The sequence below is a fragment of the Pomacea canaliculata genome, linkage group LG12 (genome assembly GCF_003073045.1).
Source record: "Pomacea canaliculata isolate SZHN2017 linkage group LG12, ASM307304v1, whole genome shotgun sequence".
NCBI classification, from domain to species: domain Eukaryota; kingdom Metazoa; phylum Mollusca; class Gastropoda; order Architaenioglossa; family Ampullariidae; genus Pomacea; species Pomacea canaliculata.
In genome coordinates this window covers 9,612,319-9,634,933 of record NC_037601.1, presented here as the reverse complement: position 1 = coordinate 9,634,933, position 22,615 = coordinate 9,612,319, and the positions used below count along the sequence as shown (strand labels likewise).

Below are 22,615 nucleotides of genomic sequence, written 5' to 3'. Positions count from 1 at the left end.
GCCCCTCCTTTATCTCCTCCCCCGGCACGCGCTCGACACCGAGGCTCCAGTGGTCCGCGACATCACGGCGCTAGTGCCCTGGGACTGTCACTGACCGAGTGATGGAGCAGGACTGCTCACAGCACCACATCGCTTAGCTACTGTTGTCTGGGGCCAAACTCTTGCCGACCATAAAGGAAGTGGTCGTCCACTGTGTAGTTTTGTACTGCCTCAGCATGCCACGCTGTTCAAAATGGCACTGAACACCCTCCTCCCTCACCAAACTTCAAAATGAAAATGTAAAAATATGAGTCCCAAACAAAATGGCAAGTATTTCCCTGAATCGCGTCAGCAACTGAAACTAACTCGGTCAGCATTTTCTCTTAGTATGGGTAGCGGTCGTTCCCTAACATTTTGTAGGTTGTTTAGGGAATGAGGTTTTACCGACCCCACATTTTCTCTATGGCGTGGCGCAGCCTCCTTACAGTAGAGCCAGCTCTAAAATAACTGACTCTTGAGGGTTGAAAAGGGTAAAGCAATAGGGGCCGAACAACATATGGCTCTTCTGGTAATATTTGACATTAATAGCTACTTGTGTCATCGGTGATCGATTCTTCTGGGCCTGGGATGATTGGGTTTCATTGTAAGGACGATGTGGTCTTGCTTGGAAGGACATGAGACGATCTGACTCAGGCTGTGGGACCATATGAATAGGGCGATTTGGTCTTGGGGCGAAACGATCGGAGACCAATAATAAAGGGAGATGGACACCACCTTCATAAAAAAGATGACCCCGAGGTAGGTGAGATCTCTGGCATCTTATTTCCCAACTAACATAAAGTCACAGGGCACCTTTTAATTCTTTTTTTAAACCGACAAAGCTGGGTTGTTGTCCAGGCCTTCCATCAAATGTCTATAGTCTAGACCAGTGGTTCTCAAAGTGTGGTCCGCGGACCACTAGTGGTCCGCGGGTATAAGTCAGGTGGTCCGCGGCTGCAGTCGTCATATGTCAGCAAAGTGATGTTTAAAGTGATGCATTCCTCGCATTAACATTTTAATTACAAAGAACGAGTTTTATGTCAACTTATTACTATACTACTGTCACAAAAGGAGATTTAGTTTTGAATTAAAATGAAACAAATGCGGCAATTTAAATTTGAAGTTCATAGTACAGACTGATTTTTAGGCCTTGGTGGTCCGCCATAGTTTTTACTTAGGTCTTGGTGGTCCGCCATAGCTTTTACTTAAGTAAAGTGGTCCGCGGTCCGAAAAACTTTGAGAACCACTGGTCTAGACGTGGAGTCGGGAGGCAGCACGTGACCCGGCTGATTGCGTCACGACCTACCCAGCTACGGTGACCCTCTTCGAGGCGAAAGTTCTGACTAAACTTATTTTTGGAGGATGCCACTTCACCATCTCAAGATTTACCGTAGGCATGCTCCGGCTCAGATTTGGAGACGAGGAAATCAGCGTGTTGTTCAACCCCTGGTGACAATGAGGAGGGGAGTACACGTGAAATAACGGTAAGGAAATGTTACTGTCCTCTCCGTCCTCGTGGTGTGTGTACTTGCGCGCGCGCATTTATTCCCTTATTTTCTGGTGTACTTTCAGTCCACTTTATAACGACTAGACTGGATTGTAAGAGCTATAGTCAGAAAGGTTGTGTAGTAGGTCCATCCACACTTTGAAAATATATGGATCTATTTATGTCTGGAAATAACATGCAGGTCATTAAAAATTTTTAAGTATGAAAAACAAGAAATGCTTCGTGTCCACTAAGATGTTTGTATGGCCAGTTATTCGCACTGTGCCCATCCTAGCGTCAAAAACTCTAGCCGACATCAAGTCTACTCTACCAGGTCACAATCCGACAACAACGTCTTTCGACAGTTTCAGCGTGCAACAAATAACAGAAAATTAACCCTAGGTCAAAAAGCAAACTAACAGAAATTATGTCACGTGATTATATGTTACACCACGTGACAGTTATGACGTTCTTCCACAGTCCAAGACCTTTCAGATGGCGCGTCACCTGTCCGGCGTCAAGCAAATGCAGGCGCGTGAGCCGACAGTGAGGTGCTCGCACTCCGAGGCTCATACGAGGTTCTAGAGGTGACCGGAAATAATCACAACCACTCTGCGGCCTGATTAGTTTCAACAGCAGGAGGTGCTAGGGCTGTCGGTGTCCCCAGAAACGGTCTGAATATTTCATGACGATACTGACACCTAGCTGCACTTCCACGAGGCTGGCCCAGCGCTGGCTTGGCGAGGCAGCCATTGTGGTATAACGTCATATCCGGCGCTGGTGTAAAGTGCGGTTGTTCTTTATCAGTTACAGCCATCGCTAGCACAACTGTCTTTATTAGCTACAGACACTGCTAGCACAGCTGTCTTTACAGCCACCGCTATCGCAGGCATGCAGCTTACAATTGTCAGTCGTGTGTTGAAAGACATTTAAGAAAAAAAAATGATGTAAAGAAGAAAAAGGAAAGCGAGCTGCTTGGCATGCCGGGACATATTTTGAGTAGCGTGAGGATATCCTCGCCAAACACCGCAGGGTATCGACATAAATCCCTATTTACAGCCAATGACTGTGCCGTAGACAACACGAGATGCGTTCCCAGTATTTTGCGTCAAAGCAATCAATATCAATCTTTTCGCTGCCCTTTACTTCTCACCTAACACGCCTAACTCCCGACGGGGCTGGCAGGTCAGGGTCAAGAGCTGAACCTAGCCCCATCACTGAATTCCTGGAACCACGGTCCACCGCCACTAGCAGTTCAAGCAGCTGAAATGTGAGCACCACTCACTCCATCGATTCGCTCGCGAGTGAGAGGCGAATTACAGCCCTTAACGTCTCGCCAACTGCCACCTACTGCCGCTCCAGTACTTATATAGCTGCACACACTTTGCACTCCACACACGCATCGCTAATTCTGAGGAAGAAGCCGCTGTTTATTTTTACAACTAAGCCATCGCACAGTTGTAAAAGCACAGAGCATGATGCCATTACACACGTGACAAACGCGCGCAGGGCCCGCGAGCATCAGACTCGTTCTCATACACCAAGTATGAGTGATGAGCATGCAGGCTTTGATCCTTGCATGTCTGACAGAGACAAACTACAAATTTAAGGCTGATTTTAAGGCGAATTATAGCCACTTGGTGCTTTTAGGGGATTATTAAAGACTAAAGGAATCAGGCCTGGGTTGCATGTGAAGTCTTAAGTAGGATTATCGCTCTTGATTTTCTTCTTAACTTCCATCTCTCGGAATCTTACACTGGGTTGTACACTAAATCTTGAAAATTTGTCTCCAGTTACTGGTCTCAAGTGGCAAGTTATTGACAAATATAACGAAGTCAACTTGCACTTGAGACGCGGGGCTCACAGCACTGCCTCGAAACTTGCAGGCTCGACGGCGGGTTCAAGGTTCTCCACCGAACGAAGCTGGCTCCATTCCCGGCTCCGTACATAAAAATGACCACATGAACAGGAAATTCCTAGTACGGGAAGAAGCCAGCATTACAACGCACTACAACAGTGCCGGACTTGCAGCAGTAGTCGTGATGTATGTGCATCATCAGATACCGACTAACTGCCGAGGCCAGATCGGAAAATTTAATGTACGACTGAACTACCGCGAGATTCAAAGGACAACGTGGCTGCACGTTCGCCTTGCTATAGAAATGGAATTGCTCACAGGTGCATGCACGGGTCTGATCCAGTAAAACGTGGAAAGCCGCTTTAGAGAGAAGCAGAGTCGGGTAGCCAACTGGACATGTCCCCAGACAGTCTGCGGGAAGGGGGAGGTAATCAGCTGCCGACTTTTCTCGCGCTCCACTGATATCGGAACACAAATCCAATCTTGCGCGGCTCGTACCGCCATTGCGACCGCCGCTGATGCTGTTGCAGAGGGTGCTCGTGGAAGCCTCAGTCGCTAAGAGCTCCCGGTGGCCTCTCGTCACCTAAAGCTAGTCTCATGCATTGTGCTCCAGGTATCCGCGCACTTGGACCGGCAGCACGCTGGCTCCAGTCGCAACGGAAATTGAATTAGGCCCCATGCACGCGGAAACTTTAGGAAAGAACAGCCACCAACCAGCGCCCTCTCCGTTTCATTTTTTACACTTCCCCGATGAAGCTATTCACAGCTACCTCCATCGACACACTCTCCGCATATTGGCAAACTGGAAACACCACCAGCGGAAACCAAAAGCACAGCAATCAGCAATTGGAAGCAAGGGGAAAAAAGCACAAGAATTCAAGAATTGTACAGCTGGAGGACAGGACCGTAGCTTGTAGAAAGGGGGTAGGGTTGTGTGTATGTGTGTATGTGTGTGTGTACGCGCGCGCGGCCGACCTGAACTGATTCGGCATCCACACCACTGGCCTCACGCTTCCAGTACTTTCTCCACGGACATGCAATCTCTTCTGTCATGCATTCACCACACGTCCAAGATCCCAGACATGGCCTTAGAGTGAGCTTTTATGGCAGAACCACATTCAAGGCAGTCTGTGAAAGTCGGTTGTTTAATACATGCTTGGCTCTGGTACGCGCTTCAACAAAGCAAGGCCTCCTGTCACCCCTTCCTCCACCCCAGAGCCCAAACTTTATGTATTTCCGACAAATAAGAGGGCTAAGTAGTTGATTCTGCCATTCCAGACCTACAGACACCTGCGAACGGTAAACGTCACGAGATCCGCGATACAAACTCGGAACATACGGAAGGTGCTCGTCTCTGGAACTGAATGTTGAGTGCTCTTGTGTTAAATGGCGAACAGAAGGTAGGTAAACCAACATCTACAAACCACGTTTCTGTACAGTTTCATCTTAGTAATTAAAACACCGTAGTAGCAGGAATAGTTTCCTGCATACACACAGCGTATACAACGAAAGTTTGAAAAGAGACTACTTACATAAAACAAGTAAGTTATTGATGTCCGACAGTAGTGATCTTCTAAAGAAACACATAATCGCGTACACACACACACAGAGACAAGCGCTCAATCGACTAAAATATTCGGATACATCGGTGCACAGCGACTTTCGTCGAGCAAATTATACTAACAATTAAAGTATCAGCAGTGTCAAGCAGTATAAACAAATCAGTTCACATTAGCCTGCAGCACCATACGCGCCTAGCGGGGAAATGCTGAAAGCCTGCATCTCTTCACAGGTGGCACGACGGGCGAGGAGAGACACGTTGACAAGTACAGCAAGTTTACAGGCCATGTCTCTCCAAGCCATTTCATTCCACCATCTTTCAGTCTCTGCAAATTGAAGTAGCTCAGAAAGCCGTGCGAATGGTGTACATGCGTATTTCAGCTCGTCCTTGTCATTGTTTGTGTATAGTATATATCATTTCGGAACAGCGACCAAACCATATTAAGCACAAGGATGTCTCTGTGCTTATCACCGTGCGACCATTTCCCCAAAACCAGACAGACAGCAAGCAGGAAGGAAGTAACAAACCAGTTAACAAACACAAGACTGTACTCGGCATTGTGTAGGATAAGCCATCAACTGTATGCACTGTGTCGCAGCTGCCATGACAAGCAGGTGGAGGAGATCGTGCAGCTCCGTGGACAGCAGCTGCAGGTGACCATAAAAACGCCGTCGGCACGTGCTCGCTGTTCAGCTCTCTGATCACAACACAGCTCAGTGCTCTTTAACAGCTAAGTGCCTGAAAGACGGTATATGCACACAAATGGAAATAAATTTCTTTACCAAAAAGAAAATTTGTCTGGTAGATATCAATCCATGAATCATTCTTACAGATGGTTCCACGCCCCTAACTTACAACACATCTGACACCTCATGCACACCACACACCTTACAATACACCTTAGAAGTTAATCATACTCTGTAAAATTACCCAGGCAGCCACAGGGTTAATACTAACACTTCATCTCTGCTTTTCTTTTTAAATGAGAAAAAGATAGTCAGCGAGTCCCACTGCTTCTTCTGTATACATGCTTGTAAATAATATTATGGCTTTTAACCGTCTCTGCATTCTGTTTTGATGTTGACCAGTAAGAACAATTTTATCTTTAGTTGTTCTTCAAGGCTAACATTAAAGAAAATTTAAGGACTAACAACACATCTGACGCCCAACTAATTTTGTCTAAATATCACTGATAAAAATAAAATTGTCTCTATTATTAAAACCTGGTAGAATGTATAATACTTAAAATACTTAACTGTCACCAAATAGTATTGTAAGTATATTTGTATGAATGGTTCATTAATGTTCAGGATATTGTTTTGTGTAAGTTTTACTGCAAGCCTAATATTTAATGTAACAATACATTTTCCAGTCTTGCTATGTGTATATGCCAGTAAAAGCACCTCTGGTGTAATGTTCTGCCAATCAAGTTCGTTCACACAATCTTGACGATTAACTCCACCAAGCTCACACACTCTAAGACTCAGGGAGAGGGGTTCAGTTCTGGCTTTTGGAGGGCTCTATAGTCAAGAACCCTGTCTTCATGTCACATAACTTTGCGGCTGGTAGGCCCAAGTGGAAGAAAGCCATAGCTGGCTGACTGGGTGATCTGTCTGTTGCAGATGACTGAACGTGTCAACTAGTAAGCGTTTACCTTCGGGTATAACTTTTAAAAGGCAAGCCCCAGGCTAAACAATATATTCTAAACGCTGTAAATACAACAAACATCTTCAAAGACAAATATTAAAAATGCTCTTTAAAGGCCTGAATTGTTTATGTTCTTGTCAAGGTCTCGGTCCTACATCATCGACCGTTAGAATGTCTGAAATGTTACATTGTTGACAAATGACTGTCAGCTGTTTGCTAACACCCTAACCTTACAAAAGAATGTACAACAACAGCGCGACAGAAACTTGTGAAACAAATTTCAATTGCTAACAGTTTCAATGACTGCCAGTTGTTTACGAACTTGTCAGCTTAAACCAACACAAAAACAGTGCCACAAATGTGCTAGTGAACCGTCATCCAAGGTAAGCATGCCGAAACACAAACAAAAACGCAAAACTGAGCGCTGGCAAAACAAAGAAGCATGCATTTCACAGGGATGTGCCCCTATCGTCAACAGTAAGAAAGAACAACGAAATAAAAAGTAAATAAACAACAAAACAACGTGTGCCCCTCAGGTGAGCGTTCACGCACTCCTACAGGTGCAGTCCTAGGGACATGAACGCCGCAACAACAGCAACTACTGCTAGCACATACCGTTTGGCTTGGACGTGTCTGTCACGTGAATGGTGACGTGGCGGCCGTCCGGCGGAGTGCTGGGGGAGGACGGCGAGTCGATGTCCACTAAAGAAAATCTCGGACCTTTGGTGGGAGAGCCGTCCGCGTCTGCTGCGTCCGGCGTGTCCCTCTGTGGCGTCACCGGCACGCGCTCCACTTCGAAACGTGACGCGCCGGTGGTCAGCGGCAGGCTGCTGGGAGCCGAGGAAGCCCCGCTGGGGTTCAGGGGCTCCAGCTCCTCCCCAGCTTCCTGCGCTGTGCTCTCCATCCTCAGCAACTCGCTTGTAACTGCTTAAAAGTAACGATCCCTTGTGTTGGCAGATTGTGTTTTTGTACCTGTCTAGTCGTTACCATTCAAACAGATGTGACAGTATTCCACTGACAAATGGCGTCTATATGGAGAGTATTCCTTTCACTGATCGTATCACAAGCAGGCAGTATCCCTTTTAAAAGTGTATTTATAACGCAAAATCTCTTCCAGACATTGTATTCCTTTGAAAGTACGAATTTCTAAACACAACGGTTTTTTGACAGATTGCATCCAATATTGTGAGTCTCGAACGGCGGAATTCTTTCCTTTGAAGACAAACTCTCGTGGACAGTCTGTATGTCTCAAAGGTTTGTCGGAGAGACTGTCTCTCAAGACGATGATCTCAGCAGCACCCAGTCCTGACGACAATGGATGACAGGTAACGATGTTTAACCTCCTGACAAAGGAGGTTCAACACACGAACGGCAAAGCTGTTGAAGGAGACGAAATGGTGGTTATGAAACAGTTTTTTTGTTGCCAGAAGATTAGGCAGCTACAACAGATTTGTTTCTAAAATACAATGACGACGCTTAGTTCACGTCTGTTATCAACACGTCAATGACCTGTGAGGCCAGAGAACGGTTGCATACCTCTGATGACAGGCGTGTGGAGCTAGGCATAAAAAATAGGAAATAATAATAAAACGGTCTATATTCTCCACTCGTTCTCAAAAAGAAGTGTGCCGGTATCAGTCCCATCAGCACCCGACACCACTCCTACAGACTCTTCTTCAAAGCGCCACCACAACTTAATCAGGTGCGGGCTAAAAGTTCTCCATGTATTGCTTTATGAACTCGCTCAAAGAATATCCTATGGTCCAAACGATCTCATGTCAAAGAACAAACTTTCTTTGACGACCAGAGAATCAAACCGAGAAACGAAATTAAAAACACGATGAAAGCGGTTAAGTTGTAAGAAGGAGACTCGCGCCCCACCCGGGGTAGTGACACAATAACTACGCCACTACCAGCCCTGCATTCCTCCTGCTGACGAGTCACAAACGAGGACTGCAGCGTCCACAACCGCCACACAGTGCACTGGTGGCATAAGAAACACAAGATCTTTTCCCTTCAAGGTGGTGGCAGCATTGTCTGGTGGTTTGATGACTGGTCACAGGTGTGGCTTCACGCCGGTGGTCACGCTTTCTAACCTGGCTGAAGTAGTTAAGAAAGCCACATAGAACACGGCACCATGTCGGCCACAAAAACACAATTTATCGATCAGATAAACAAGACGAGAAAGGAATGCTATTTAGGACTTGATGACGCAGATAAGAGTCCAAACAGTTAACCCACTTCTACTCACACACTGGACAAACAGTCACAGTAAAATGTCTACAGTGCTTCGTGGCCAAGAAACTTGGCAAAGACGAGGGGTGGGAAATAACCTAGGCAGAAAAGACTGACCGCGAAAAATGAAGACTAATGTTTCTGCACAGGCAGGTGCATCCACCCGGGGCAGAACCCTGATCTAGCACACTAAGTAATGCCCAAGCAAGCTACGTGCAGGCAAGACAGGAGAGCACAAGTACAGGTTATCTGGACAGAACACGGGTACGATTAAAGTGCACTGTGTACTTTTTTAAAAACCCTACGAGCGCTCAACAACCCATCAACGGTTACAGGGGGGTTAAGTAGAGACACCCGGAAACACCGAGCACGTGGACCACCAGACCGGTTGACGAACAACTAGGCGTCTCCCGGAGACCGCAACAGGTGTCATAAGAATCCTCTGACCATTGAAACAACCTGTCACGGGTACGTCTTTCTATTTCGCTCCTATATATACATTAATGCTGATATTTGAGCAAATCCCCTACCCTCTCATTTTCGGCAAGCGGGGTACATCCGGGTAGCGTGTATTCATTGTAGCGTAGCAGGTAATTCTAGAATCGTCACTGATAGGGCCTCCACCCACATCCACAGCGAAAAGCATGCGTCCTATGGCGCCTGTCCCACAAAGTCAACAGAACACAGATCAACAATAGACTAAGAAGTTCGATTCCGAGCAGCAGATGGCAAATGTAGAAAAGCCCGCAACTCCCTAAGGCTGCGACAATCGAATCCAAGCTGTGTTGAAAATTTCACACCACCAGAGGAAATTTCGTTGTTGTTGTTCTCCAAACAAAATTATCTGCCCTCAGCCTCAACTGACACTTACGCTTGTTGCTATAATCTTCGATAAGAACGACCATTGACAAATCTTCCTATCTCTAACTTTAAAAAAAAACTGCCATTATGATTTGCTAGCACATTAAGGATACAAACCTGAGACGGGCAGCTGCAGATTATGTATATTCACAGTGGTTGTGCACTGCGAATGCACACAGTCCACCCTATCTGTAAAGACACACCAAGCAAGTGTGGTCCAGTGAGTCCCTAAAGCCGCTGGGTCCTATCAGCGGGTCGCAGTTGTAATCTTGCCGGCGCTTCCGTGGCGGTTAGGGGCGCGGAGCAGCTTACTCGGCTTTTCACTTCCCCTTCCCGTGCTCGCTTTTGTTTCGTTCCGTGTGTTGGCCTGACTGGTGCGTCACACCTGCTCCCAGCGACATTGTTACAGTTACTCTGGTCGCCATCTCTTGCCACTGTCCTAACAACCCGCCGACCATCAAAGCTCCACCTAAGCAGACGCATCAACATATAAACGTACTTTTGAATAACGAAAATATAAAAGTCCGGAAACAATCAGGCACACATTCATGATTAAAAAAAATAATAATAATCTGTTGCCACCCATCTCAAAGAGAAGAAAGCAGATGATGCAGCAACTCAGACAACCGACGTTGGTGAGTGTGGCTTGCAGTTACTGCGACACCGTCCTCTTAGTCCTCAGACCCGTTAGCCTCTTTAGTCAGTGTTGCAGGCAGCAAGAAAACCAACGATAACAAAATCATGATTAACCTTCAGACGATAAGTCCTCACCAGTCCACAGAGTCGGCTCAAGATACCTCCGACCAATAAATTAGTTAGGATGGTCCTTTCGTCAGCGAGTAACGATTGCTCAAGCAGAACGGCCTGAGCACCTCTCACGAGCGCTCTTTGTGGTGCCCGGAGACAAACAAGCACTGAGGTTACAGAAAGTCAAAAGAGATGAATACTTTCTAATAATCTGGTACATCCGGGCATTCGCCAAGCGTGAGATCGATGAGGACTAGAAAGGCCAGTGGATTAATGTTTCCTCGCCTGGCGCGTGATGCGGACAAGCACACTCATGCTTAAGGTCCGTCAAACCACTTTCCTTGCTTCTCTGCTAACAGCCGACAATCGCTCCACCGACCTACCGGTCAGCACTTAGTCTTTACCTTGCAGACGAAAATGTTAGCTGACTGGCAATAAGGCAACTCTCCCCCACACCCCCTGACCATTGAAATGCAGCTTACTTAATGTTTTCATGGTCGTAGCTTTAAATTTCTTTCAATTGGCTAAATTCGTCTTTTTGCCTTCTCCTACACCTCCTCATCTTCTTATAATTTTAGAGGAGCTATCTATAGATCAGGAGGGATGGGAGAGGAGATTAAAAAAAAGTAGTAGTAGCAGAAAAGACACGACAGCATAGGAGCAGCATGAAACTACCACGTGACATTCTCTTCATGTGTCTTTTAAGAAAGGTTGGCAGAAGTTACACCGAGCAGCTTCAGCGAGATGGATTCCTGCACACACACCCCTGAAATGGTTTTTTTTTGGGGGGTGGCAGGGGAGATGGGTTGGTGGGTGGGTGTGGTAGGACGGTTAGGAATCGATCCAACCGTTTACTGTTGTGTCGGCACAAGCAACATTTTCTACCGCCCAGAGGGGAGTGAGATGTGTGAATAGCTAAATGAGAAAAAGATAGAAGTAGGGTGGATGGTGCGTCAGCTCTTCATCACTGGAGATCACTTCATTATTCTGCAAATGCACTTCAAGAGGCTATATTTGCGCACGAATCAGCCAGTGCGAGCGATGAACGAGAGCCTTCTGGGGCTGGAAGAAAGGATACATGCCATGAAAGGCTGCCCGCACCTTCAACCCTCTTACGACTGCCTTCCTTGCCCGCTACTTCACCCGTCTAGTAATATCTACTGCATCGTCACCCTCACCATCGCCCCCACTTCCCCCCTCCCTCCACTCAAGATAAGGACGGAAACATTTACGTGGGACAAAGGAGTCTGTAAGATACAAGTCCTACACGAGAGACAGCCTGTTGTTGAGGTCCATTAACCTTTGCCCCATCTCACTATTCTTTGAATAGAGTTTGCATAACGCACTTCGTTTACATACAGCTGTCTGTAAGAGGGGAATCTTCAAATCTTCGCACATTTAAATTTTAACAGCTTAACCTGCACAGCAGAAGTTTTACAAGGCGAGGGTATTCTTCCTATCTGCCAGCTAACTGATAAAACATGCAGTGTTGAAATATCGACTAGTATTTTTTAATCCCTCAATTTACAGTCAGATATATATTTTAATACATAGTATAGTTGGATATATTTTAAATATAAAATATACAATTTCAGTATGAAGGCAAAAAGTTTACTAATTGCCCCGCTCCCCACCATCTCCCACGCCAGTTGGTGTCCGTGGTGACCATCATTTCGACCCCTGACTCCCAACAGCAATGCCTAACTCCTGCCTCGTCTCCTGTAGTAATGGCGCTGACACTCTTCCTTCTCAACCATCTTGGGTGCTGCCGCGGACTGGAATCTATATATATACTTGTGCAAGCTACGTATCGCGCTGGTTGCCAGAAGGCGGCACGAGTAGTTTGACCTATGTTGTTTTCAAAGAACACCACCGTGAGTCTAGCATGGCTGTTTTATAAGACACCAACAGGTGTTTTTTTTTTTTTTTAAGTTTAGCACTAGGCTGCTTTCCTGCACAAGATGGGGTATTTGCTGTCGACATGGTGCACGTTTCATGTACACCATTTATGTGTTGTGTGTTTAGTCACAAAACCTACCGACACCCTAAACCCTAAAAGGTTCATGTGGCTTATTGTCCACATACCTTCACTAGACACTAGGTACATGGCTCACGACGTAGTGATGTTATGAATGAGGCGATTGGTCGCTTAGCGATAATATTAGATGAGAGGAGAAAGGTCACATGGTGTCTGCAATGACGAGGAGCCAGATTATCAGATACGCCTATAACTTGAAGTGTTTGCCTGTGGTCACGTGCAGAGCGACCATGTTGACCATTAACAAATCCAGTCACAGGAGACAGCCACGTGTCGTGCGAGTTAACACCCGCAGTTTACCTGAGGTAGGTATGAGGTTGCAGCTAATTCTCAGTATATAGCGAACTTTGGCAACTAGTGTCAAGTTCTTTAACATCGAATAATTTGTATTAAACGATGCGGCTTGACAAATACAAAAACAAAAACAAAAACGCTCAACATTGCACACAGCTCTGAAGTCCGCATACTGGCAGGACGAAGCAGACTGTCTCGATGGACCAGAAACACAAAATATCTGGCGTCTTCCAATTATCGAGCAGCAATTAAAAGACACGAAATATATCGCACCCTTTGCTCATTAAGCAGCAGGTTCACAGCACGTGAAACACTTCTCACCTTCCACTGTGAGCATGCCGCTTCCTTCCGGCCGGCAGGTGTAAGAGGAGAGGGCCTCACCTGCCGAAGCTCCTTATCAAGAAGTCGGCACGTGGGAATCACTGCGTGAGATCAGCCTGGAGCACGCGCTCGCTACAGTGACTCAACTATCAGCCATTCATGACAGCAGAATTCTCAACTTTTAAAACTAATGCCTTTTAATGACATAATGGACCTTATTCACGCAAGCGTCATCTTAAAACCAGAAACGAGGCCTCGCGGGACGGTATAACGGCCGCCAAGACATACGAGCACTGATCTCTTTACGGAGGGACCGTAATACTGGATTTCAAATTCACGTTCTCACATTTAGAATTAACAAAGAACGAAGACTTCAAAAAGAATTTACTAGATTGATATTGAATCTTTGTTTCACTTGAAATATGTTTGCGTGCTACCGTTTTGTACGTAGTATGATGCGAATGAAACTATTTTTGTCATGCGCTTATACTATCCGTGCTTTTTATAACAGTTTCAAAGGGTGTACATTCATATCTCAAGCATTTCTGCCACCAATCTGTTATTTTTTCTGTATCTCATGTGAATATTCTGAACAGTGTGTACATATTTCTTGCATCTATGTCACCAGCCTGTAATCTGCTTTGCCCCTTGTGCATGTATTGCAATGGTGTGTACATTCATATTTTTAAAATTATTTAAATTTTGAATTATCTTAAATATAGTTTTTCCTTGTACCTTAAATTGAGAAATTTCAATTATATGTGGCTTTTCAGTTGTGATTTCGTTGCCTGCAGACATTTATCATAGAACACATTAATATAAAAGATTCCTGGTTTACTAGCATGTAGTAAATTACAACCATTTTCAGAAATTCTATAAAACACTTACTTAATGGTTGAACTCTAACAAAGACCTATGAAATTATTTTTGAAGAAGCGAATTTATCTGATAAAAGTTTATAACTCCAACAACTAAATAAATGTGAAAATAAGTGGGAGTTTAGAGTGTGTTGATGTCAGCATTCCTTAAAAAAAGTGGGTGAATGATTCCACCAGCAACCAAAACAAGGTTTGATACTAGAGGTCGACATGAAAAACTAAATTATAGATACACTGTAGTTAGATAATTTTTTTAAAAAATCATAAAATTGCTGATTTCCCTTGACTTTATCCCCAGTGATCATCTGTATAAAGAACAAGAAAATGTGACAGTACCACACATGTTTTGTATGTAGTGGAACTTATTAAGTCACGAAGTTAAAACTTTCTGAACCGGAAGTCTACTTTATTATCTGAAATATAAATAAATATTATTCATAAATAACACAGTATGTCTTAAGGCATTTCTCAGAAAGAAACATGAAACCTGACAATTTCAACATTTAGATTAGCTGTTCACTCTCTGCAAGCTAGCATCTTGTTTCAGCAAATGTTATCAAAGGCTGACACACATTGGTTTACATTACTACATTATATGCATAGCATAGCATTTATTAAATAATTTTCACCTTATCTGAACATCTATTTTTGTAGAATTGGTCAAGTATTCTTGTAAATATTGCGATTTTAGTTATTTTAAACCGACTTAAACTGAAACAATTTTCCAAAACAAAACAGGCCTGTCATACACTCAAGACATAAGTTGAAAGCATATGTATTTTTCTCACCAAATTTGTAAAGTTCAGAGCTTTCAAAGTATTTTTTATCGCTTTCAAACGAAAGAAACGTGAGTCTGGCTGTCATATCTATCATCATTCGAACAGAACGGTACATAGCAGTGCCTGTGCAATTTGACTTTTTTTTAAAGGAGCTCTCAGACATTCCTCGTCGTGCCCATGAGGCCCCTAAGGCCTCGTTTTGGAAAACCGGAAGTGAATAAGGTCCATGGGATGACATAGCGATATTACGAAACATTTACCCCAAATGGATGTGAAAAATAGCGAAACAGTTTTACGACATTAGAGGTTCTATGCATGAATACGTCGGGGAATACCCGAGTATACTTCAGCCCTGCACCACTGCGCACTGGGTGTTCAGAAATGCCATCTGCGGAAAGCTGATCCCAGGTGATGAGTTCTTGCGACAAACCTCTGACCTGCTCCTGACGATAAGATGGTCCTGTTAGACAGTAGCAACAACATGGTTACAAGAAAACCTGCTTCCATTTCTCAGGATGCCTGCTATTTACCCTAAATATTAAGCCCCACTACCTCCTCCGTGTAAAAAGGGACGGAAGCGCCAGACTAACCAGGCCTGGGGCACCAGTAGTAGGGGACGGAACCCCTGGCGACGGATGACCTGCTCACCCCAAACGCCACACGGTAGGGAACTCTCTGACACCTGCGTGAGAGCCGTCTGCGGCAAGTTGCTGCACTGCATCTACAATCTTGGCACCTTGCTGGCTGCTTTGATTGCTGTCTCTAGCGTCTTCCTTTCAACCCCTTCGTCCCAACAGCCGCCGCCACCATCATCAACGCTACCATCAACAGCAACACCGGCGGCTGTTCATGAACAGAGCGCGCCAGGCAGGCATGAAAAATAGATTGGAGCCGTCGATGTCGAGAATAAGCTAACTGCCCAAGCGAAACGCTTCACGGGTTTGAAAACGATGGCTGCATCCAGAAAAATGTAAGATGACAAGTATCGAGCGCCCGCTTGGCAACAGCACAGGCGCCAGCACAGTGGCCAGGGTCATGCCAGTCCTCACCAGAAGACAGGTCGAAATACCCCGTGTGCAACCGTCCTCGCCAAGCGGCAGGCCAAAGTTTACCACCTGTCCTCGCAGGCGTGCGACGATGATGGTAGACAATTGCAGCAAAAAGGAAAAAATAGTTAATAGGTATTTTATAGATGTTTTTCCCCACGCTATGTCACAATCCATTTCGCAGCCCTTAGAGTACCCAGAAGCAAGCGGAGATAATCCTACCTTAATTCCACGACGACACAGCGAGTGCTATATCCTGAGACACAAGCTAGTCTAGCCAGCTGACCATCTCTAGCACAGTACGTGCCTAGCACTTCTCGTACGGACGAGGTTTAAACCCCAACAACACAGCAAGTCTACGGTTGGGGGTGGGAGGGGTAGCGGAGCAGCACCACTTGTGTTCTGACGTTTGGAGCAAGAGTTGCGAGTTGCTTGGAGGCGGAGTGTCAGAGAAGGTGGAGGAGTAGAGGGTGTGGGGATGGGCGGTGGAAATTTCTTGCAAGCAGTTTGCTTTGCCTTACAATGCAAACGCACCTCGGCGGTGCGGAGACAGCGGCCTGGCGCGGCTAATCGATCAGAGAGGGGAGGCGCATCTCCACGGGGCCGCGCGAGCGGGCAGGCGCTGTACCACGTGCGATGCTCGGCCTGGCCTGCAACTACCGCGCGGGACTCCGCTCTAGAAGCAGAGAATATATATACTACACACATATATGAGATATATACAGTGAGCATGAAAAAATCCAGAGAGGGTGAACTGCTGTAAGTTGCGATCGCTGTCAGAGATAATGCTCGTTCATTCCCCGCTCGATATTTTTGCCGAGTGAGGTAAGGCGGCACGATATTCAAATGTTTGGTTAAGGCTGCTTCAACAAGCAGACCATAACACTGACTGCTACAATCACACAAGCACCTATATTCGAGGTAAGAATATAATCAGTTTATGAACCTGACGCACACGGGAAACACTCCCTTTCCCCACGAGTGTATGTACACGCAAAAATAAAACGATCTGGAGGGCATGGCTATGCATGATCGGAGCTGTTTTCCTTCTTCTTTGTATTCCCCTACCTATTGTGCGACTTTTCTGTTTCTTTGTACTACTTAGTCGAGATCGCAGTTGTTGAAACGCTTTCTTCAATGCGCTAAACAGAAACAAATCCCATTCACACACAGAGCATTCACCAGGAAGGCACCATTTTGCACACGAGGACTAAGGCAGCATTGGTCGGCGAGTCTTTGTACTTTATCGAACTGTGAGAAACTCCATACACCTGAGGTTCTTGAACATGCTGAAGACGATGTATGCTGTAAGACAGATTGGTATGCCATGGACTGCAGCACGTTTTGAATGCTCTAAGACTGAATGACTTCTGAAGGACTGCAACATGTTTTGCTCTGGAAGACAGGAAGAAGTGCGACTGACTAAAACATGTTTTATAAGACAGAAAGACTTGAGATAGAATGAAGAATGCTGCCCTATCCGCTCCACCATGCTGCACCGCTTCCCCGTCCGTAAGAATAGTCAAGATGGTGTTTACAGAATCTTTTAATGAGGGGAGGATATCGCCCCAATATGTGTTAAGGACTCAGGGCTGCAGTAACGACCCCATTAGCCGGTACACAACGACGTGACCTGCAGGCAGTTAGCGCTGCTTGTCGTCTCACCTCGCTCGTGGTGTGGGTACGTGGAGCTGACAATCTAGCGGGAAACCACGTGTCTTGAAATGTTTCCTCCAGGGGAAAAAAAGACAAAGCTTTTGAGCGATTTTCTCTAGACCCTTAAGATGTACCGATTTTTATCGCACCAATTCTTAGTCATGCCTTACATTTATTTCGATTAACAATTTAAAAAAAATACAGTTTCGCTTCCACCCTCTCTCATCGCTTGTACAGTCAATCACAGGTGGACGTCTACCATCTCGATAAAAGATAACGAAGTTGATTTTATTTTGTTATAGCTTCTGAAGGTTGTGAACTTGTTCCACAACGACAGTCGCTGCTGCGGTGCATCCAGGTGGACGACAAGCGCCGGGAGCCTGGAAGTCTGCCAAAGGTCAACCACGCACTGAGGACACCGAGCGGGCGGTCTTAAAACCCGCGATCTCCGCTGCCATTTTGTCCAACTGCACCGCATCAAACCGCCATTAACGGACGCCTGTTTTTGACGGTTCCCCCTTCAGCTGTAATGACGTAAATTGAAATGCTCACACCACCATGCTCTTCACATCTGCATTCTGCATCGCAATACCGCAACCGCTCCACTCTCCACCCTTCTCAGCCCACGAGAAAGACCCGCTCACTACTTTTGACTTGTACTTCCCACTTTTGATTAGGCCACGAGGAGGCTGGGAGAAAGAGATAAAATTGGATGAAGAAATGAGGCTGCGAAGAAAAGATGAGGTGAGGGATAAGTGAGACTGTGAGGACGGGTGGAAAGTAGCGACAATAAAGCTTTTTTTTTTCAAAAATATACTAACCCATCAAATGCAAACGTCTATAGCGGAAACGAGTCTACAGGACGGAGCTCTCGCAGTCGCCTCGGGGAGGATAATCGATACGTTATTTCCATCCTAACCGGACAAAACGGAGATCCCGAACCTTGATCGGCAAAACTGGAAGGCAGCCAGCGAGAGTCTCTATATTTGGGGTAAGGGAACCACTGGCTGTTTGGGCGTTAAAAAAAGAGAGAGAGGGGGGAATGGGACGGAGCTGGGCTGCTGGATGTTTAGCTGAACATCTTTCTGCTTGAAAGAAGCGAAGATGATTCATCTCATATCTTCAAAACACTGCAACGGCAAGTCCACCTCCAATACCCGTCCTTGCCAAGCGAAGTCATCGTTATTTGTCTTCCAGTAGCATCTCCCCCATTTTCGGTTAGCAGAGAAGACACTGGCTGTATTGCCCTGGTAGAACCTTAGTTTCCCTCGCCCCACACTGGCAGACAGATTAAGCAGCCCACACTACACCCGCAAATTCTGTCCAGGAGCACTACTAAACAGAGAAATTCAACAGGTCTTTTTAATGTACAGATGACAGAGTCATATATATCACTGGTAATAACTGGTGAACTTCACACTTTTACAATTACTATGCCGTAATCCATCCACTTGGCCTATGCAGCTGTCGTCACCGTAATCCTTAGGGGAATGTCAGCCGCACAGCTGCCATCTACGGAAAGAGTAGCTTTAAAAGTGCTTAAAGCTGCTTACCTCCTCCAGCTGTACTCTGTCTTTGCTGTGCTGTGCCCGATGGTATTAACCGAGACCTAGCTCTTGCCCGTGCTGACCTCCCTGTCAGTTGGTGGCTTTTTGCAACTAGCTGATGCTGCCTGCCCTCAGGTCAATATCGTCTTTAAAGTGCACCTTACATAAATAGGAGCATCCCACCGATGGACACTGATGGAGGTGAAGAGAACTCAACATCACAGGTGACAGACGACAGCCTGGCTAACGCCAGCTGTTGTTTGAAAGATATCTTCCATCTAATTGTTTATCAGGACTGAGCTCCAGGAGCCTCTGTTAACTGTTACTATAGAGGGAAGATGGTTGAGCATCTTCACACGTATATGTAGTTGATACTTATTGAATAACTAGTTTTACACTATGTAGGGGAGCTTCATCCAGGTTGCGGAATGGTTTTCTTTACCCAATGGTATTTCCCTCGTGAATCTACGCTTTGGCCAGTATAGAAGACCAGAAAGCCTTCTTCACCATCACCATCACCACCACCACCACCAACACCACCAAGCACAACTGACATGTAATTAAGCAGCTGTACTTCTTCTTGCTGATGATTTGAACAGAAACCAAGAAGCACGACTGCTTGAGAGAAAGATGGCACGGTCAGAGAGAAGACCGTTAGTCTACGTGAAAGATTTGGGACACAATCCAGACACGAAATAATATTCAGCACAATTACGTCGATCCTAAGAAAAAAAGCGCAGGCTAAACAAGGAACAGCAAATAACAACAAATCAATGCAAAACAAACAAAAACGCAGACAGCTAGCTTGCCAAAGCCGGTAGGAACAAGCGACATTTCTCTCATATCCATATAACGAGGGATTTGTATTGTTTAACCAGAAGGCGTCAATAGTGAAAAATGCCGGCGCCGATGTAAATGCTGTTTAGCTGCGCCACTCTTGTTTTTAATCTTTATTTATTTATTTTTTTTGAACAACGAGCGTATGCTCATACGACAATGTTATTCATGACAATGTCAAGGCTACGAAAAATTCCAGAATTACCCGTCTCCCGCTGAATTAACTGTACTCTAGAGAATAAGGTGCCACGAGTGCACTAAACATTTTAGTTGCTTCCAAGGCACCACTTCTCTACCCCTGTCCGCTCGTCTCCGACTATTCCAATTCTTCTCAAGCAGCTCTTTGACCGAGCAAAGAGACACGGGCAAAGCTCTACATCAGCGCGAGAAAGAATGATGATCTTGATAACAAATTAATGTACAACTACATCCACAGTGTCTGCCTATTTGTGTACACAATGTTGACAAACTTCGTAAAGCTGAAGCACAGGACCTGACAAAGTTAAAGCACTTGCCACACCTCGGCAAAAATGTCACACGGCTCTTCATACTATATATAAAGTCTATGTCAAAATTTAACATCAAACAGTAGGTCAAGTGTGTTATCTACTTACGATAAACAAAGGTGATAGTCGTGTAAAAACCCACTGTGGTATTTTGCCCATCGGAAATACCAAAGTATTCATTACAATAATCAAACTTGCAAAACCTGTAATCCTTTGACATTAGATCTTTGAACCGGTTTTATCAATCCAACGGTTTACTTGAATGATGCTATTCAACCCACTAAACCTTCAATTACGGATTTGTTTCATAACAGTGTTTTGGGAAGATTCTGCAAAAAAATATAATCGTCCATATCTTATCATAATCACATTAAAAATAAAATAATGCATATTATAACATTCAAAGTAAAAGAGCATGGTGACCAAATAAAAGAAACCAATTTATATATATAATGCATTATGTTTCATATAAATAAAAACTAGATGACAATACTGAAAGACGAGGTTTAAAGAGAAATTCGTAGAGTTGACCATTATGTAGTTTAAATACAAGATTAGTTGATCATAAGGGTGTCGGAAAACGGCGGCGAGTTTGCAGCAATGCCGATCCCACACACTCTGAACTCGAACCTGAACAAATAAATCTGCTCAGCAGGAAATAGTTAAACCGATGTCACACGCAGCTCAGTACAGAGATATTCATGCTAGAGACAAATAGTCTGCCGCTGCAGTTATAATTATGGCGATGAAGTTTGGTACTAGAGGGTCACGAACATCTGACGAGTGTCGCTTCTCGATAAACCTCACATGCTTCAACACACAATGTCATCAACAGGTAAAGATAGCATAGGTATTTGATTTTTTTTTTTTTTAAATGCTTAGTCACGGGACAACCGCAAAACGTTCGCAGATTCTAACATGAAAGATTACGAAAACTAACAGCAAACCTATGAAGAGGTGTACGAGCTGTTTATAATCCCACAGTGATGACATATGTCCGTTACCCGTCCTGCCTTTATAACCTTGTCTAGTGGGTGCTAAAACTCTTCTACTTCGTTGTTTCCATGCGTAGAAGACGGAGCATATCACTAGACATCGGTGACATTGTAAAGCATGACAAAGACACTTACGGAGGTCAGCTTGCTTGCTATCGGTGTACAGTTGATAACAGCTTTGATTACAAGGGTTATCCTCGGTGTGCTCTGTAACCAATGAAGAGCCAAGGTGCCTACTAGCAAAGGGCAGGAACGGTGGTAAATTGGGCGTTGACCTCAGACTCTTACAGTTTGTACAAAGCCATCGACTCACCTTAGCTAACACTTTACATCCCCACAAGAAATCGAAGACGGCCACTAGGAATCATTAGATGGATTGATCTTTAATCAAATCGACTTCAATATTCTCCCTAGACCCTTTAATCCATCGTCAACAAGGTGAATATGCCGACAGTAATACAGAACCGCATCAGCACCACCTGAGGAACTGCTGGAATAACAGGCTGACCTTAGACCAGGCAAGTGCACAGCTAAGCAGCTCTTTAACTGTCGCATCCTGATAGTGAAAAGTCTTCAGCATCAACGGGACCTCTATCACAATAGTATAAACTTTACAAAGGTTTTTGAAAGAGTCTGGCACGAGGGGTTTTGACATGAGATGAAAATCCAAAAGCGAAGAAGATACCGCTGTATAACACCTTCACGCGCGCAGTGCTGCTTGATAACCAACTAGGAGCTTACTTCACACAAGGGTGCTCCCACCACGTGTGCTGTTCAACATCTTGGAGAACATATGTGTGAAGCCCTCCACGACCACCACACTTCCATTTCCATCGGTGAAGGACTAATTTTCAACCTACGCTTTGCAAAGAAAAAAGTCATGGTTAACGGCAAAGAAGAGAGAGATATACATAAACAGAGTCCGGCACAACGAGTAAACAGTCTTTGTACTCTCTAAAGACGGCAGTTCGACAACAGATATCAACATCAAGATCGCTACAGCAACAGGCAATGGCTGGGCTGAACAAAGTCTCGCGCCGCCATAACATCAATATTACTAAGCTGTACAAGTCCCTCCCAGCACTAATCCTGCTATTCGAATGTGACTCGGAGTCTGCTTGCCAATACGGAGGAAATTCTCGGCATTCTACAGCAAGTGCCTGAGGAGGATGCTCTGGATCTCATAACCAGTGAGTTGTACAAAACAAGGTTGTCACTCTCGTAGAACACCAGGAACAACAACAACTTGCAACAGTAAAGCTGCGTAAGCTGGTCCGCTTTTGTCATGTGCACGAAGCCTTGTCG

The 22,615-nt window shown here is 45.1% G+C and overlaps 1 protein-coding gene across 13 annotated transcripts in view; it reads right to left on the bottom strand.

Moving 5' to 3' along the window:
- LOC112553480 (solute carrier family 12 member 4-like) overlaps positions 1 to 22,615 on the bottom strand; it is a 75,497-nt gene that overhangs the window by 33,716 nt on the left and 19,166 nt on the right. The window contains exons 1-2 of one of the 13 annotated variants that reach the window (XM_025220711.1): positions 15,992 to 16,148; positions 7,186 to 7,947 (exon numbers count right to left, since the gene is read on the bottom strand). The exons of 7 other annotated variants lie outside the window; for them this stretch is intronic. In XM_025220711.1, the coding sequence (XP_025076496.1) occupies positions 7,186 to 7,474 (289 nt within the window). In that variant the 5' untranslated portion in view covers positions 7,475 to 7,947; positions 15,992 to 16,148. Of the gene's footprint in view, positions 1 to 4,894; positions 4,965 to 7,185; positions 7,948 to 9,783; positions 10,605 to 15,991; positions 16,149 to 22,615 lie in introns of those variants that run through there. 5 more of the 13 variants (XM_025220709.1, XM_025220713.1, XM_025220712.1 and 2 more) reach the window with 5 other exon arrangements.